This window comes from Manis javanica, chromosome 8, assembly GCF_040802235.1.
Source record: "Manis javanica isolate MJ-LG chromosome 8, MJ_LKY, whole genome shotgun sequence".
Lineage (NCBI taxonomy): Eukaryota > Metazoa > Chordata > Mammalia > Pholidota > Manidae > Manis > Manis javanica.
This window is the reverse complement of record NC_133163.1, coordinates 62,556,047-62,575,744: the sequence shown is the minus strand read 5'-3', so window position 1 is coordinate 62,575,744 and position 19,698 is coordinate 62,556,047. Positions and strand designations below refer to the sequence as shown.

The 19,698-nt window shown below is 33.3% G+C and overlaps 1 protein-coding gene across 6 annotated transcripts in view; it reads right to left on the bottom strand.

The window, feature by feature from the left end:
* Positions 1–19,698, bottom strand: part of RALGAPA1 (Ral GTPase activating protein catalytic subunit alpha 1) — a 266,532-nt gene that overhangs the window by 225,324 nt on the left and 21,510 nt on the right. For all 6 annotated transcript variants that reach the window (XM_073211346.1, XM_073211345.1, XM_073211347.1 and 3 more), the window contains exons 2-7: positions 18,935–19,045; positions 18,376–18,425; positions 15,423–15,480; positions 5,021–5,064; positions 3,756–3,933; positions 2,185–2,300 (exon numbers count right to left, since the gene is read on the bottom strand). In XM_073211346.1, the coding sequence (XP_073067447.1) occupies positions 2,185–2,300; positions 3,756–3,933; positions 5,021–5,064; positions 15,423–15,480; positions 18,376–18,425; positions 18,935–19,045 (557 nt within the window). The remainder of the gene's footprint in view (positions 1–2,184; positions 2,301–3,755; positions 3,934–5,020; positions 5,065–15,422; positions 15,481–18,375; positions 18,426–18,934; positions 19,046–19,698) is intronic.

The following is a 19,698-nucleotide window of genomic DNA, read 5'->3' as shown; positions in this document are numbered from 1 at the left end:
AGGAATAAACCTAACCAAGGAAGTGAAAGACCTATACCCTGAAAACTACAAGACACTCTTAAGAGAAATTAAAGAAGATAGCAACAAATGGAAACACATTCCGTGCTCATAGATAGGAAGAATTAATATTGTCAAAATGGCCATCCTGCCTAAAGCAATCTACAGATTCAATGCAATCCCTATCAAAATACCAACAGCATTCTTCAATGAACTAGAGAAAATAATTCTAAAATTCATATGGAATCACAAAAGACCCTGAATAGCCAAAGCAATCCTGAGAAGGAAGAATACACTCCCCAACTTCAAGCTCTACTACAAAGCCACAGTAATCAATACAATTTGGCACTGGCACAAGAATAGACCCATAGACCACTGGAACAGACTACAGAGCCCAGATATAAACCCAAGTACATATGATCAATTAATACATGATAAAGAAGCCATGGACATCAATCAGGAAATGACAGCCTCTTCAACAAATGGTGCTGGCAAAACTGGACAGCTACATGCAAGAGAATGAAACTGGACTATTGTCTATCCCACACACAAGTAAACTTGAAATGGATCAAAGACCTGAATGTAAGTCATGAAACCATAAAACTCTTAGAAGATAACATTGGCAAAAATCTACTGAATATAAACATGAGCAACTTTTTTCTGAATGCATCTCCTCAAGCAAGGGAAACAAAAGCAAAAATAAACACATGGGACTACATCAAGCTAAAAAGCCTCTGTACAGCAAAGGACACCATCTACAGAACAAAAAGGCATCCTACAGTATGAGAGAATATATTTGTAAATGACATATCCAACAAGGGGTTAACATCCAAAATATATAAAGAACTCACGTCCCTCAACACCCAAAAAGCAAATAACCCAATTAAAAAAACCCATACCAAGAAGATATAAACAGACAATTCTCCAAAGAAGAAATTCAGATGGCCAACAGGCACATGAAAAGATGCTCCACATTGCTAATTATGAGGGAAATACAAATAAAAACCACAATGAGATACCACCTCACACCAGTTAGGATGGCCAGTATTGAAAAGACGAACAACAAATGCTAGCAAGGATGTGGAGAAAGGGGAACCCTCCTACACTGCTGGTGGGAAAGTAAGCTAATTTAACCATTGTGGATAGCAATATGGAGGTTCCTCAAAAAACTAAAAATAGAAATACCATTTGACCCAGGAATTCCACTCCTAGGAATTTACCCACAGAATATAATTTCTCAGATTCAAAAAGACATATGCACCCCTATGTTTATTGCAGCACTATTTACAATAGCTAAGATATGAAAGCAACCTAAGTGTCCATCAGTAGATGAATGGATAAAGAAGAAGTGGTACATATACACAATGGAATACTATTCAGCCATAAGAAAGAAACAAAGTCTACAATTTGCAACAATATGGATGGAGCCGGAGGGTATTATGCTCAGTTAAATAAGCCAGGTGGAGAAAGACAGTTATCAAATGATTTCCCTCATTTGTGAAGTATGACAACGAAACAAAACAGCAACAGACTCACAGACTCCAAAAAGGGACTAGCGGTTACCAAAGGGGAAGGGTGGGGGAGGGTGGGTCGGGAGGGAGAGAGAAGGGGATTCATGGGTATTATGATTGGCACACATGGTTTTGAGGGGATTAGGGGGAAGACAATGTAGCACAGAGAAGGCAAATTGTGACTCTGCGGCATCTTACTACACTGAGGGGCAGTGACTACAATGGGATATGAGAGGGACACGATAACAGAGGTGAATGTAGTAACCACATTGTTTTTTCATGTGAAACCTTCATAAGAGTGTGTATCAATAACATGTTAATAAAATAAATAAATAAAAATTAAAAATTGAAAGATAAAAAAGTAGAATAGCTGATTATAAATGAAAGGATAAGATATGAAATCCGACTGGCTCACATAAGAGGGTACATACACAAAGAGTCTACTTTAAATATTTCTCTCTCCAGCTCCCTAAAAGGATCATAATCCCTTCAGTGATTATTATTTCAGGAAGGGCATATTAATACATATTTTCAAAAGTAAAAATTTCAAATTCCTCCTTCAGGAAAAGAAGCAAAAAAAAACCCCTATACTGTAACAGAATAATGATAATGAAGGAAAAATGAATTACCCACACAGGCTATTTAAGGGGGTAATATCAAAGAAGATAACATATACCTGAATTACTATGTATTTTAAAAGTGCTTCAAGAAAATAGCTTGTAAGATCTTCTTGTCCTTTATCTCCTGACTGTGGGGGGACAAGAGGAGTAATTTCCTCTATAGTAACTTGAGCTATGCAAAGACAAAAGATAATTAAAAAACAAATTTAGTAATAGAATAATATGACCCAAATAAAATATAACTATAAAACATATATGCAATATGTACTGCTTGAAATATTCTAATGATTGAATCTTGAAATAAATCTGAAGTCATCCTGATAGTCCATAACAACAACCATAAACTTCAATAATCAGTTATTTCATGAAAACTTGATTGTGGGACTGTAACACAGGGATAGACTGAGTAATGCCCCACTTGAGAAAGAATTTCACATGATACTTTAAAATTCACATTAAGAGTGCCCATTACAAAAATTCCATAATATGATGGGAAACGTTAATAGTAATGTGCTTGAGACATTACTAGTAATGCGCTTATTCATCAATTAAAGAACAATCTGAGTACTCTAGGTAATGCTTATTCTTTAAGGTAGCCCCTTTAAGGATAAAATACTATTTCCCTCTCAAAAAGAAAAGTTAGTGTCTTAGTTCCTTGATTACAAAAGCACACTTATAAAATAAATTTTAATTTTTACTTTTCAGATATTCAAAAATATTCATTACAATAAATGCAGATTCAAGAAAATCAATCTACAAGCAGCTGAATTCTCTTAAATATTTCTTAAGCAGCACACTCACTACCTGGTTTAACAAACAGGTCCCTAAACCTGTTTCACAGTAAATGTCAGTCAAGTAATTAAGTTCACAGGGATATATTTTTTGACAGTCCTCTTTGCACAGAGCAAAATCACTTACACTTCAGAGTACATCCAAATTAACTAAATGATACAAGGTGAGAGATAATAATTAGAAATTAAAGATAAATGTAAAATATCTGTATTAACCATGTGTTTCTTCTGGTGCTTTGACATCAGGAGCCTGTTGGTCCTGGAGAAGAATGTCCCCTCCCAGGGTTAGCTAATTCCTAGAAACAGTAAATGACAGGCCTGACAGTGTGCCTTTCGTATGTAAATCAACCAGTTGAGAGAAGCCACACCTCTACCACCATCTCTGGCTCTCACACTCAGGGCCACAATCACCCCTGCCTAATCACCCTACAGCCTGGTCCCAGACAACTAGGAACAGCCCCCACCAGAACACGGTGAAATTACCCAAACTGGCCAATCCTAGCCCTCCTTACCCTTCCTCACACATTCCTGCCTACAGAAATCACAGAAAGGGCTTTGCCCATGATACTCACTCCCAGCCCTCCACCTCCCATTCCTGATGACCCTGGTGTGGCATGCCCCCTCCTCTTGGGAACTGTGAGTAACAAATTATTTTTCCAATGGCAATCATCTCCTGATCTGTTGGCCTCTTCGCATCTGAATAATAGTAAAACCAGTATTTTAAAACATGGCCTTGGATTATCAGTTAATAAACGTACAAACATTTAAAATATATATATTAACAACCTACATGGAAAATATTAAAATACTGATGTATAAGATCTCATGAATCTTACTTTCTTGAAGGTTGAGTGGAGGATTAATGAGATTATCTAGGGTTCGAGGTCCATGTTCAGATTGTGGTGCTGAAAATCCAGGGATTAAGCATGAAAACATCCAAAGCTGTTCTTTGCTACAGTTATTCTGAAGAGCTTGCAACCATAGTAAGAAAAGACGAATACCTTCTCGCCTGATCTAAAATAAAATTTAAGAAATAGTATTTTTATTTATAATAGAAAGTTTCTTCCTTTTAAGGTCAAAATTCTCTAAAAGATGATTACAGAATAATACTTAGCAAAAGAGAGGAAGGAAAGAGGGAAAGGAAGGAGGGAGCAGGGAAAATATTACACCCATGACATTTATTGAACCCCCATTACTTGTAAATTTAATTCATGAATTTTGAGTACTAAAGAATGAATTTGGCCTCTACTTAAAGGCATCAGATAATTTTTATTCTATAACTTCTATCTGTAAATATTCAGAAAATAATTTCCTTCCTGTTTACCTCCTTCTCTCCCTCCTTCCTATCACCATGAGTCACACACAGAACACACTAAGTATTTGAATCAATTAATGAATTCTCTCCCAGGAAGAGAATAGAAAAAGATAAAGGAAAATTCAACTTCTGACAGGCAAAATACAAAGTTCTTCACTAACCTAACCTCACTGGTAGCTTTGGAAATTACCACAGCTTTGTAACAGCCACTGTCAAAGCTATTCAATTGCTGCTATCCTCATGATTTAGCCAGATAACAATTCCTTTGTACTGCTATACATAAGCCTTGGTACCAAAAACACCACAATGTGAAACTAATATCTAACCTACAGCACAATGCTTTTGGACTGGGTAGCTTCTCCTACCACAACACAATGAGTTAATAGAAAAAAAGAAAAGAAAAGAAATGAAATGAAATGAAATCAACATTTTATGTAAGTCCCCTATTTTCCCCTTCATCTAAGAATAGCTATGATAATATGAAGAATAATTTGTTTAATGACTAAATAATTTTTCTCTTCTTTGGACCACAAAGTATTTCTGGTGAATCAGACAATGCACTGACAAAAGTACAATATTTCAATAGCCTCATCAATCTAGTTTATGTATTTTCATACATGCTGAGTATGTTGTTATTATCTTAAGTGAATTCCCTTCAGTTAAGAGAACTGAAGACAATTTAAAATTCTTTAGGAAAAAGTTGATGTAGGAAAAGTAGAACAGGTGGGCTATGTATGCTTTATTCAATTTTTTAAAGGTCATGAAAAGGAAATATAAAGGTCATACCTTCAAGGAATTTCCTGTGTGAAGTAGTTTCTTTAAAATCAATCCTGAAAAGAAAACATGATTCTAAATATTCACATCTACTTATTTGTCTCTAAATGTCAGAGTTCTCGGTCAGACTTGAAAACACTTTAAAACAAGTCCTTGGCAACATCTAAATTATTCTTGGTGACCTTGATATTCCTCTGGCCATAACCTTGAGACCAAAAGGCATATAAAAAGTCACCTTTTTAAAACACAGTTTATTGCAATTAAACAAAACAAGCCCAAAACCCAAAACTGCATTTAATACAATGTACTTAGACTGAGAATATAATTTTCCAGCACTAAAACAAATAAAAACCACTGTATTTCCATTTAGTTAACCACATGATCATCTATAACTCTAATTCCTAACATGTTTCCATTGTACTAATTTTCTTCTTTAAAATATTGTCATCTTTAATATTCCTTTTTCTTTTAAATTATGAAATATTTCAAGTATAAAACAAAATCATATAATTATATTAACAATTATCCAGAAATCTAACATTCAGTCTGAAAAATCTCAACACTGTCCCATGTACAATTTTCACTTATTTACATTATCTAGAATGTTTTATCTACTAGCACATGAATCACTGAAGACTCCTGTGAACCCAAGTGGAATCATTTCCCTCCTTCCCTCCAGAAGAAACCATTATCCAGATTTTGGAATTAATTATTTCCAAAAATATTTTTGTATTATTACTACTTAGTTATAAATGCATAAAATATTTAGAATTGGTTTAAAACCTTATACCCATAACAAGGATTTCTTCCAAAGCTATTTGTTCTAATCCTCTATTTTTTATTCTTTATTCTTTCTAATAACAAGATTACATGCATATATACAATACTTATTTTTATATATACAGATGACCCTTGAACAACACAGGTTTGAACTTACACATAAATTAAGTTTTGTCCACTTAATGAAGGGTCCACTTATACATAAATATTTTTTCAGTGAATATACTGAAAAATTTGGGGGAACTTAGGATAATTTGAAAAAACTTGCAGATGGACTATATATTTAGAACTATTCAAAAAATTAAGAAAAAGGTATGCTATGAGTGTGTAGTATATATGCAGATACTAATCTTTTTTATCACTTACTGCCATAAGATATATACAAATTTGTTGTAAAGTTAGAATTTATCAAAATTTATGCACATAAACAGACCGTATGTGATACCATTTTTAAAAAACGTAAATACATATAACATACAAAATATACACATTAATTGACTATGTTATTGATAAGGCTGCCAGTCAACAGCAGGCCACTAGGAGTTAAGTTTATGAGTTTCAACTGCATGGGGGTCAGTGCCCCAACCCCGACATTTTCAAAGATGGACTGTATACATAAAAAATACATATAATGATCAAGCCTGTAACTTTATTTGGTTAAGTTTCATTTCTCATACAAAAATTAGCTGTAATGGTTCAACAAACTGTGTTGATCTATCTGTAATGCTCTTCCTCTGTTGAGCAAATTCAATTTCTTCAAGTAATACTATCAGTCCTAATTAGCTCCCCTAAAAATATATATATAAATATGCTAGATGCACTGTGGTATTGTGGATTCGCTCCTAGAATAGAAAAATAATTTAAGTGGAAAATAATCAAATCTGAGTAAATCTGGAGTTTAATTAATAGTGAAAAAACAAAAACAAACCCCCAAACCTTATATACATATGGTATCATACAAGTCATTCCCTTGTTTTATATATGCAACATTATCTTCTGAAATTACATATACTGATTTAGGTAACTCTAATCCATTTTAATTGCAATGTAACATTCCACTGTATGAATATATCATTCCTCTTATTTATCCTCTTTATATTAGGACATTCGGTTTGTTTTCAATTTTTTGCTATCCCCAAAAATACTGTAATAAATGTTCTTGTTCATGATTCCCTGGTATGCATGTGATTTTCCCCAGCATATAAAAATAGAAATGAACTTACTTTCAACTCTACTAAATATTGCAAAATTCTCTCCAAAGCAGTTCAGAAAATCAGCAGTACTACCAGCCATATATGAAAGTGCTGTGGTAACACATCCTTGGCAACCCAAAACACTGGAAGATGCTCTAATACTCACCAGTTTGATGAGTATTAAATATCTTAATATATTTTCATTTGGTACTTCCTAGTGATACTGAGTATTGTTTCATTTAGTCATTCAAGTTTCTATAAAATGTCATATCCTTTGTATATTTACTAGTTGTGTGGTTTTGTTTTGTTTTGTTTAATATGAGAGTTCCTTATACCTACTGGCAACTAATTCTGTCAGTTCTAAGAAGTGGAAATATATTTTCTTAAGCAACTCAGCTATGCTTTTGTTGCTTAGCAGGGATGGTATCTTCTGATGTACAAAAATTTTTAATTTCAATGTAGACAATTCACCAATATTTTTTTTTTCCTAAGTGTAATTACTGTGTCTAAAGAAATACTTCCCTACCTTAAAATTTTAGAGATAACCAAGGAGCAGTTTCGTAAAGGTTTAAAGTGTTGCTTTTCACATTTAAGTCCTGAAATCCATTAGAAATTTATTTGTGTGGCAATAACAGAATTTTTTTACTCCCAAATGGAGAACCAACTGTAGTACCAACTCTTCTTTCAGGGTTTATAGTGAAATGAAATGCTACCTCAATCATATTTCAAGTTTTATGTGCATTCCTGGCTCTTTGGCTGGTGCTGATGTCCTTTTCCATTAGTCAACTAGTCTATCCCTGCACAAATAATTAGAACTGTGGAATACATCTTGTTACTGGGTAGGGAGATATCCAACAATATCCTCCCTCTCCCAGCTGTATTCTTCCATGTTGCTTTCACTTTGATTTCCCATATAACTTTTAGTATAATCTTGTCAGCCTACATCAAAAAGTCCCTACAGGTTTTCGGAATGAGAACTGTTATCTTTGACTATCAAGCCTATCCCCATGAATATTGCATAAGATTCCATTTATTCAAGTTCTTTCTTGCTGTTCAATAATTATAACATTGCCATGTGTAAATCTACTATTTTAACTGGCTACAGAATATACATTCCCAAGTACATTGGAACATTCTCCAGGAGAGATTATTCTAGGCCATAAAATGTCTCAAAACTTTAAAAAGATTTAAATCAGATGAAGTGTATTTTCTGACCAAAAAGGAATTAAATTAGAAATCACAACAGAAAGAAATCTGTAATTAGCATCAAATATTTAAAAATTAAAAGAATCAAAACACTCTTAAATACACTATGGGTCAAAGAAACCAAAAAGGACATTAAAAAATATTTTCAATTGAATGAAAATAAAAACACACATATTAAAACATAGGATGAATTAAAGCAAAGCTTAAAGGTTAATTTATTGCCTTAAATGCCTATTTTTAAAAAGAAAAGTAAACTTGAAGAAAAATTTTTGAAAAATATAAAAAGACTAGAATGGAAATCAAATTAGGAATCAGGGAATAAATAGAGAAAATCAGCAATACCAAAGCTAGTTCTTTCAATGATTAACACTGATGACAAATGCTAAGTTAGACTGGTCAATAAAATTAGAGAGAACATGCATATTACCAAACTCAGAAATGAAATAGGGACTTCACTACTGACCCAATGGAAATGAAAAGGACTATTAGAAGAAAATAATTTGAACAACTTTATACCAACAAATTTGGCAACTTAGATAAACTACACAAATTCCCAGAAAGACACAATTATCCAACCTGACTCAAAAAGAAATATAAAATCTAAATATATCTATAAAAGGTAAAGAAATATAATTAAATTATAAATCCTCTCACAAAGCACAGATCCAAATGGCTTTACATGTGAACTCTACCAAATTTTTAAAGAAAAACAGCAATTGTTTACAAACTCTTTGAGAAAACAGAGGTGGAGGAAATACTTCCCAATCTATGTATGAGGCTATTGTTATCTTGATGATAAAGCCAGATAAAGACAGCACAAGAAAACAACACTACAGAGCACTATGTTTCATAAACACAGAGGCAAAAATCTTCAATAAATTATTAGAAAACTGAATTTAGCAATATATTAAAAGGATTATAAATGGTTAACAAAGTGAGATTTGTATCAGGGATGCAAAATTGGTTTAACACTTTAAAAGCAATAAGCAAAATACACAATATTAATAAAATAAATGATAAAACCTTCAGTGACACTGACAATGACCATGTCAGTTGATGCAGAAAAAGCATTTGACTAAATACAATGCCCACTCATGATTAAAAACTCTCAACAAACCAGGAATAAAAGAATTTCTTCAACTCAATAAACATCTACTGTAACAGCTAATATAACACATAATGGTGAAAGACTGACCACTTCTTCCTTACATCAGGAATAACACAAGAATGTCTGCTCTTACCACTTTTATTCAACATTTTACTAGAGGAATAAACTAAAAAGAAAGGAAGAAGACATTAAAGGTAACAGATAGGAAATTAAAAAGCAAAACTATCTTAATTTGAAGTTGACATGATTCTACACACAGAACATCAAAAAAAGAATCTACAGTAAGATAAACAGGAAAAGTGAACAAATTAATTATAATAAACAAGAAACAATATAAATGTCATTAATTGGCAAGTAAATAAGCAAAAAATGGTGTATCCATACAACATACATGGCAGCAATAAAAAAGAATACAAATATAGGCTACAGATGGATAAAAAATTGCTAACTGAATGAAGCCAGGTGCAAACTGCCATAAACTGTATAATTTCATTTATATGAAACACCCAAAAAAGACAAATTTATTAAGGACAGAAAGCAGACTGGTGGTGGGACAGGCACTGACTATAAATGGGTTTTGAGAAATATTTTAGTGTGATGGAAATATTCTAAAACTAGGCTGTGGTGACTCTAAACATTTATAAGATAATTGAATTATTTATTTAAATTATACCTCCATATAGCTACTTTTAAAAATCAACTAGAGTCATTGGTTTATTTTCCTTTACACAAAGACAAAAAAGGAAAGAAATAGCTTTAGGATTCTTCTGGGTGACAAAGAAAAATAGCTATTTATGTATCTTCGCAAGTTAGACACTGGAATATTATTAACCATGACAACAAGATAGCCTAAAGGTCCTTTGTGGAGACTTAAAGCTACATTTCTTAGGAGATTAACAATAAACTTTTGAAGTACAGAAGTCTCAAGAAAAGTTTCTTCACAAACAACCTTCAAGGACATTTTTATTATTATGGAATACAAAAGAGGATTTCACTACTGAGCACCTTATCATGTGCATATCAGCAATTCATATGTTTATCTGGTGTAACTCTATTCAAGTATTTTGCCTATTTTAAAAATTGACTACAGGAAAACAATTCCATTTACAATTACATCAAAAAGAATAAAATACCTAGGAATAAACCTAACCAAGGAGGTGAAATACCTATCTATACGCTGAAAACTATGAAACATTCATGAGAAAAATTAAAGAAGACATCAATAAATGGAAATATATCCTGTGCTCATGGATAGGAAGAATTAATATTGTCAAAACGGCCATCCTGCCTAAAGCAATCTACAGATTCAATGTAATCCCTATCAAAATACCAATAGCACTCTCCCACAAACTAGAACAAAGAGTTCTAAAATTCATATGGAACCACAAAAGACTCTGAGTAGCCAAAGCAATCCTGAGAAGGAAGAATTACACTCCCCAACTTAAAGCTCTCTACAAAGCCACAGTAATCAAAACAATTTGGTACTGGCACAAGAACAGACCCATAGATCAATGGAACAAAATAAAGAGCCCAGCTATAAACCCACACATATACCACCAATTAATATATGATAAAGGAGCCATGGATATACAATGGGAAAATGACAGCCTCTTCACAACTGGTGTTGACAAAACTGGAGAGCTACATGTAAGAGAATGAAACTGGATTATTGTCTAACTCCATACACAAAAGTAAACTCGAAATGGATCAAAGACCTAAATGTAGATCATGAAACCTTAAAACTCTTAGAAGAAAACATAGGCAAAAATCTCTTGAATATAAACATGAGCAATTTTTCCTAAACACATCTCCTTGGGCAAGGGAAACAAAAGCAAAAATGAACACATGGGACTACAGCAAACTCAAAAGCTTCTGTACAGTGAAGGACACCATCAGTAGAACAAAAAGGCATCCTACAGTATGGGAGAATATACTCGTAACAACATACCTGACAAGGGGTTAACATCCAAAATATATAAATAACTCACACGCCTCAACATCCAAAAAGCAAATAACCCAATTAAAAAATGGGCAGAGGATCTGAACAGATCTGGAGATTTAAATAGTAATAATATTAAGAATAGCATTCACTGCAATAGTAAGTAATCCTAGACTTAAAACTATTTTATTTTAAAAAAGAAGAAATTGTGTAGAAGATCTAGTAATAATTTTTTTTTTGAGAGGGCATCTCTCATTTATTGATCAAATGGTTGTTAACAACAATAAAATTCTGTATGGGGGGGTCAATGCTCAATGCACAATCATTAATCCAACTCAAGCCTAGTTCTCTTCAGTCTCCAATCTTCTGAAGCATAACGAACAAGTTCTTACATGGTGAACGAATTCTTACATAATGAATAAGTTCTTACATGGTGAACAGTACAAGGGCATTCATCACAGAAACTTTTGGTTTTGATCATGCATTATGAACTATAAACAATCAGGTCAAATATGAATATTCGTTTGATTTTTATACTTGATTTATATGTGGATCCCACATTTCTCCCTTTATTATTATTATTATTTTTATTTTTAATAAACTGCTGAAGTGGTAGGTAAATGCAAGATAAAGGTAGAAAACATAGTTTAATGTTGTAAGAGAGCAATTGTAGATATCAGGTGTGTGCCTGTAGACTATGTGCTAATCCAAGCTAGACAAGGGCAATAAAACATCCATGGATGCAGAAGCTTTCTCTCAAAACAGGGGGGGCTGGGGTTCTAAGCTTCACCACTGTTGTTCCCCAGTTTCTCACCTGATGGCCCCCCTGCGACTGTGCCTGTCTTAGGTTGTTCCTCCCTTGAGGAATCTTACCCGTCTCTGGCTAACCAGTCATCTTCCAGGGCCATACAGGGAGATGTAAAGTTGGTAAGTGAGAGAGAAGCCATATTGTTTGAAAAGGTTAGCTTTTTACTTCTTTGCAGATTTATGCCCTGTGGCTTCTATGCCCAGCACTTGTCTCGAGGTATCTTTACCACCTGGAGGAATTATGATACTCGGTAAATTCAATATGAGGCATGAATTCTATTTAAGGATTGTAATTAGGAAGGAAGAAGAAAAGCTATAGAGGTAGCATATGGAAGAAAACATGGGAGGATTGATTATTTCTTTGACATATCTTCTTGTAGAGTACCTTAAGTATGTATAGGTTTTAAACTACTAACTAACTTGCGCACACATATTAACATAATAGGAATACGGTGACATAAACAAAGCAAATCTATAATTACCAGCCATCTCCAGTGAAGCCAAGAAAACCATTTAGGCACCCTAGGAATTTGTGAAAATTAGTCTATGATATGATGGATATTGTCCTACTGTACTTGAACAGTCTGAGAGAAATCAGACAAATTAAAGCAACCCATTTCTGGGATCTGTTCACATCCCATATGTTCTTTTAACCGTAGATAGTCTATAGTCGTTAAGATTTTGGAGCGCTACAACTTGCACCCCTCCCAACTCCTGATTGAGTTCCAACAGTACAGATCCGGTCAAATTCGTTGTCTCATTGTATGCACATGACAGCCGAGACATCTCCCTCCTCATTCCAATATAGTAATAATTTTTTTAAACAAGATTTTAACAGTGTATAAAGCCCAAATAAACTAACTGATCTCAATTTATAATAATATACTTACAAATGAAAGCTTAAAACCTTTCAAACTTAAAATTGTCACATGGAAACTATTCATATATTGTCAAAAATAAAATAAAAAGTCCCAAATATAAGTCATGAAACCGTAAAACTCTTAGACAAAAACATAGGCAAAAATCTCTTGAATATAAACATGAGCAACTTTTTCTGAACACATCTTGGGCAAGGGAAAAAAAGCAAAAGGGAACAAATGGGACTACATCAAACTAAAAAAGCTTCTGTGCAGCAAAGGACACTATCAGCAGAACAAATTGGGAGAATGTATTTGTAAACCACATATCCGACAAGGGGTTAACATCCAAAATATATAAAGAACTCACATGCCTCAACACCCAAAAAGCAAATGACCCAATTAAAAAATGGGTGGAGGATCTGAACAGACACTTCTGCAAGGAAGAAATTCATGGCCAACTGGCACATGAAAAGATGCTCCACCTCGCTAATCATCAGGGAAATGCAAATTAAAACCACAATGCTATATCACCTCACACCAGTTAGGATGGCCAACATCTAAAAGACAAGGAACAACAAATGCTGGAGAGGATGTGGAGAAAGGGGAACCCTCCTACACTGTTAGTGGGAATGTAAACTAGTTCAACCATTGTGTAAAGCAGTATGGAGGTTCCTCAGAAAACTAAAAATAGGAATACCATTTGACCCAGGAAGTCCACTCCTAGGAATTTACCCTAAGAATGCAGCAGCCCAATTTGAAAAAGATATATGCACCCATATGTTTATCGCAGCATTATTCACAATAGCCAAGAAATGGAAACAACCTAAGTGTCCATCAGTAGATGAATGGATAAAGAAGATGTGGTACATATACACAGTGGAATTATTATTCAGCCATAATAAAAAAACAAATCCTACCATTTGCAACAACATGGATGGAGCTAGAGGGTATTATGCTCAGTGAAATAAACCAAGTGGAGAAAGACAAGTACCAAATGATATCACTAATTTGTGGAGTATAACAACAAAGCAAAACTGAAGGAACAAAACAGCAGCAGACTCACAGACTCCAAGGAAGGACTTGCAGTTACCAGAGGGAAGGAGTTAGGGAGGGAGGGGAGGAAGGGAGAAGGGGATTAAGGGGCATTATGATTGGCACACATAATGTTTGGGGGGGGCACAGGGAAGGCAATGTAGCACAGAGAAGACTAGTAGTGACCCTGTGGCATCTTACTATCCTGATGGACAGAGACTGCAATGGGGTGTGGGGGGGACTTGATAACATGGGTGAATGTAGTAACCACAATGCTGCTCATGTGAAACTTTCGTAAGATTGTATATCAATGATACCTTAATTAAAAAAATCAACTTGTCTTATTATTGAGTTGTAAAAGTTTTTTATATACTGCAGATACATCATTTTCAATCTCAAACTTTACCTAAAAAGTTTATTCTAAAAGTCTTTACTGTTTAGGATGTTTTCTTTCTCAGCCCCTGCATCAATATCCCTCCTGTATGTCCAGAGTTCCTTTGCTTCTGGAACTGCTAATTGGATGGCTTACAGTTTCACAGCCTCAGAGATTTCATTTGCTGTAACTGATTAATAAATGTAGGGCCTAAATACATCTATGACTGTTTTATAAGAACAACAATACATTTTTTACAAATTACTATAAGACCTATAACATTCTATTTCAACTATGCTGTTCTGATGACCACCTATATATTTCCCACAAGAGAAGGCTCATACCAATCACTAGTAATCAGCCCTGACATCACTAAGACACAGAACCAATGCCATCAATTGCCCACCTGCAGATTCCTTTTAATCTGAGGGACAAAAAGTGTCTTATTTATGAGTGCTCAAGAGCCCTGTGATGACACTATAATTATCACAGAACTGAACTCTAAGCTGGCAAGCATTCTGACTTAGTGTAGTTCCTGGTACTAGAAACTCCGTGACCTCCTGCCTAGGTAGTCTTTGAGTGTAATCCACAGCAGGGTTTCCCCTCCCCCCTTTTTTCTTTTCAGCTTCATTTCATGATCTGGAAGCTCTACATTTGCCCTTCAAGCACTAAGCTTCATTCCAGTTCTTCCTTTCCCCATTGTTTTTTTTGTGTGGAGCAAACTACCAGCTGACACCACTTACTTTCAAACCTGGAGCCTATGGCTTCCACTCTACTTGGTAATCTGCATTTCTCTTCCACTTCTGACTCATGGAAATGTTTATTTTGATGCTGAGCCTGCTTCTATTTTTTGGTTTTATAGTCTTATAATCATTGTTAATGTATTCAGAGTAAAGGAACAAGTGGATCAAAGAAATTTAATAGGCCATTTTGATTTAGAAATCCTTCAAATACATTTTTATCTTACATTCCCAATAAATCTAGCATTGTATTCTTATTTTGTTTTTTCTAAGGCATAAACTATAAATTCATTTCAAATAATGACCAACACATTAAAGACCATTTTATTGTATTATCACTTATTTCAAATATGAAATCCATGTTTAAATTACTTACCAATACTATGAAACTGCCATCGCTGATGAATTCTTTCTGGAAGAAGTTGTAAAATTTTCTAAAAATCAAAATGAATAAAACAAAGAAGAGAATGAAGAGCAAACAATGAGTCCACAATGTGAAAAATTAAGGAGCTTACACTTAGCCTTTGAGAATTTCCTATCTCAAAGATAATACCACAAATACAAAGTAGTCTTTGAGCTAATCTGATAGTTCTGGTACTACTTCAGCACTGGCATACTGACCAATATTTGAAACCCCCCCAAACAAACAAGCTATATAACAAAGACTTGGACTAGGAAATTAATAAAATTTATCTTTTACATTGATATGGAAAGTAAGTGTACTTCTCCTTAGCATTAAATACTAACTCTAATATATTTCAAAATGCTCATTTACTATTCACAGAATTTCTGCATTTTGGATATTATTAGTAAGTTTGAATTCTTTCAGGTATTATTTGTGACATCTTCTAAGTAGTTCTTTCTCATTTTGATAAACCTAGGGAAAATATTTTGATTTCACAAAAATCTTATCAAGTATTTGTACTTAGTTCATGTGAATTCAAAGAGGTACTTACATGTTATGATGGCTGAACGTATGAGAACAAAATTTTAAAATTCAGGAGCCTAGTTAAGCTAACACTATATGTTTCCATTAATTGGGAATAAATACTTTTTACATATAATACTTCAAAATTTTGCCTTTAATTGCTCTTATATATTGTACCTGTGTGGTTTATTCTAGATCAGCAGCTGCCTTACTATGCTGCTAAACTATGCACTCAGTACTTACTCACTTGCTGAATGAAATCTATATATTATTACTGTTGTTGTTACCATCTTTATTATGTAGAAGCACCACTAACTTAGTATACTCAAAAGGGGCCAAACACCAAACTGGACACTTTGTATAACAGCATCTCATTAATCCTCACAACCACCCTACAAGGAGTGTTTATTAATCTCTTTTGACAAATGAGGAAATGGGTTCAGTAAGGTGCTTAGGTTAAAAAGTAGAAGAACAGAGATTCAAACTTCAATATACTTTTCTCAGAAACTTGTGCTTTTATACTATTTCACTCAAAGGACGGTATGCACATTTTACACTTCTCATCTTTCCTTTGATATGACCTCCTTTAGTCCATCTTTATTATACAAGAGGATAATAAAGAAATTAAAACTTCACAGATAAATTCTAGTCCCACATGAGATACATAAACCTCCTTACCTCTGCCCTCCTATTTCTCCCATAGCTACTCAACAATTGTATAATTATATTTATTTTGGCATGGAAAGAGATAAAAGTATAGCAAGTTGAAAAGAGAAGTTTTTGAACTACTCAAAATTATTCCTAAATTATGATTATTAAATTATACTTTTGGTTTAACCCTTATTGAATGTAAATAAACAGTCTTTTTATGTGGTTAACATAAAGATGAAAGAAATTATTTGTACTCTTAACAGCATAGAAAGCAGAATATAAGTCTTATGCCATATTATTAACATTATATAATGATGCTTTTTAATTTAGAAAGACAAAATCACGTTATAATTTCTTGCTTTTTAAAAATTCATTAGAGGTCAGATATTATTGTCCCCATTCTAAGCAGAAAAACATTAGCACACAAATGAAATATTTTTCCAAAAGATGAAAACCCTGTATCTAACATTCTTTTTCTAATAAAATTTGGTGATTCATTAAAGACAAACATTTCTGTTCAAAGAGTAACAAATGATCAGTACATATTACACACAGGTAAATAAATATTTTTTAATGGAAGGAATACTCTCAAAGAGCTCCTATTAACTAATTAATCAGCTCAGTTTCCTGAATATAGGACAAGCATGAAAATCTGAAGGAACAATTTCCAGGAATTATCTTGCTTTCTCTGTGAATAGTTCTATTCTTTCTAAAAGCATGTATGTTGTAATACTCCCCCTATAAATAGATCATTCAAACAGAGAGGTAAATATAAAGCAAATTCCTCAGGGTTAATGACTAATGGAAAGTAACTGTAGAATAGGTACCAACACCAGTTACTTCCCTTGAGAACTCTTAAAAATGTTTTTTAGCTGTGACTAAATCAACAGGTAAATCAATAGCTAAGACAGATATCAATCAGATTATTCAAATTCTTCTAAACTCTGTTGAAATACAAAACAGTGAATTATCTTTAATAACAGCAGACAGAATAGCTTAATCTTTAGAAATAATTTTCCAAATTCTTTACTATGCCTTCCAGTGACAGGGTCTAAACCTGGTTTCTCCAGAACTCAGAAATTATTGATTAAGATCAGAATACTCCTATCACCATTTGATTTGAAAGACAGAATGAAGAGCAAGGAGTTATTTTTAAAGCAGGGATGGGTGTGCATGTTGCGGGGTCACCTTAATTTTTATCAGTGGGCCAAAAATGAAATACAAATTTTGGCAGAGTATCAAATATTACTGTTTCCTTCTGTTTATTTAGCAATAAACACTTGACCCACTGCAATCCAAAGTAATGTAGAACAACAATTTATAAAACATTTGAAACTATTTATGCAAGTTTGCAATAAAAAGCAGTAAAAGCAGAACCCATGAATTCCTTAGGTATATAGAAATTCCATCAATTTACCATCTCTGGTAAGAATGTTTTGGATTTTTAAAAAATTCTCCATTTGTGTAAACTTCCCAGAAATTAAAATTTTCATTGATTGCAAATACATTGAATACAGTACCAATTTGTGATGTCAACTGTATAAAAATATAATTCTTCCTGTACCTAAAAATAATACAGTATCTCAAAAATTAATTAAGCTGGGTATATTTTTAAGTTAAATAATGTGATTCAGTTCTTAGAAAGCATGGCAGATTCAGTGTTTTATTTTAAGTTTATAGTTTCAATATAGTTATTTGTATGTTCCAAGAATTATTTTGGTTAAAAAAAAAAAAGTTAACAGGTACTTACCTCAAAAATAAAAAGTATAGCATCTAATTCCTCCCTCTGAGATTTGTGACCTAAAACATTTTTACAAAAATAAAATTTAAACATTTGTTAACTTTAATGTGAACCACCACCTAAAAGGCTTAAAACATTTCAAGCAGTTTTTCTGACTCTTTAATAAAATGTTTAAAATATATTGTTCCACATTAGACAATATGGTAGCATCTCTTTCCAGTCTTTTCCAATAATTAAATTTAGAGTCTACATATTTATATCTAAAAACAAATTAGATATATTGTGGAGAACTTTAAATGAGCTCTGAAAATGAAAATATGAGAATGATTGCTCAAACCTGACATATGCACTTAGGGCAGAGCAAAGAAGGTAAGGAAACAGTAAACCCAACCAGGGAAAAAGCAAATCTTCTAAGCTACATCAAAGTAACAAGGATGGTACTATTAACCCGTAGTATGAGAGGGCAATCTAAAAGCTGTCTGACAAAAGGTGAACCAATATTGAATTTCCAATGTCCAAGAATCTCTTTTTTAATGAATGTAACAATTACTTGAAGCCACGATCTTACCTTTCTGTTTAAGACTAGCTTCAATAGTCACAAAATTCTCAAAGAACACATAATATATATGTGAAAAATGTTGGTCAAAAAACTGTTTAAGATCGATAGATTCTGCATTCTCTGAAAAATAAATGAAAAGTTTTTAGTGATTACTATCACATAACATGTTAAACAATATTCAGCAAATAGTCACAGTGGCAAGTTTCCTTCAAAAAAGACAAAAAAAACTTCCTAAAAGTCTATCCTATTACAATACTTGACATAGGTATTTATATATCTATATCCTGGTTCTCACAACATTAGTTTTGAAATATTTTCATTTTAATTTTAAAAACTAGTTAAACCAGGTTATCATAATCTGTTTCCTAAAAGAAAACAATATCTCAAGAGAGATTTAAATTCATGTGAAATTAACCAAACCAAAGAAAGAAGTCAAGTTCTACTTTCAATTCACACTAAGCTCTCCTAACTTCTCCCCAAATCAGTACTTCTAAGAGTAATAACGTATCATGTCTAAAATACATTTAGTCAGCAAATGGGTACCTAACAACAGGCTTTATAAACAGGCACTTAATTATTACAAAGTTCAAACACAGGTAACACTCTCCTAGAAGAACTGTCAGTATAGTCCAGGACATGCAAAACTAAACATGTAACTGTATGCACAGCAGGAAGTGTTAGCTACTGAAAGTGAAGTGTCAAAGTATAATGGCAGTTTAGAACCACAAAATTACTTTCGAAGCTCAATGAGGGGTGAAGGTAGTAAAGCAAGA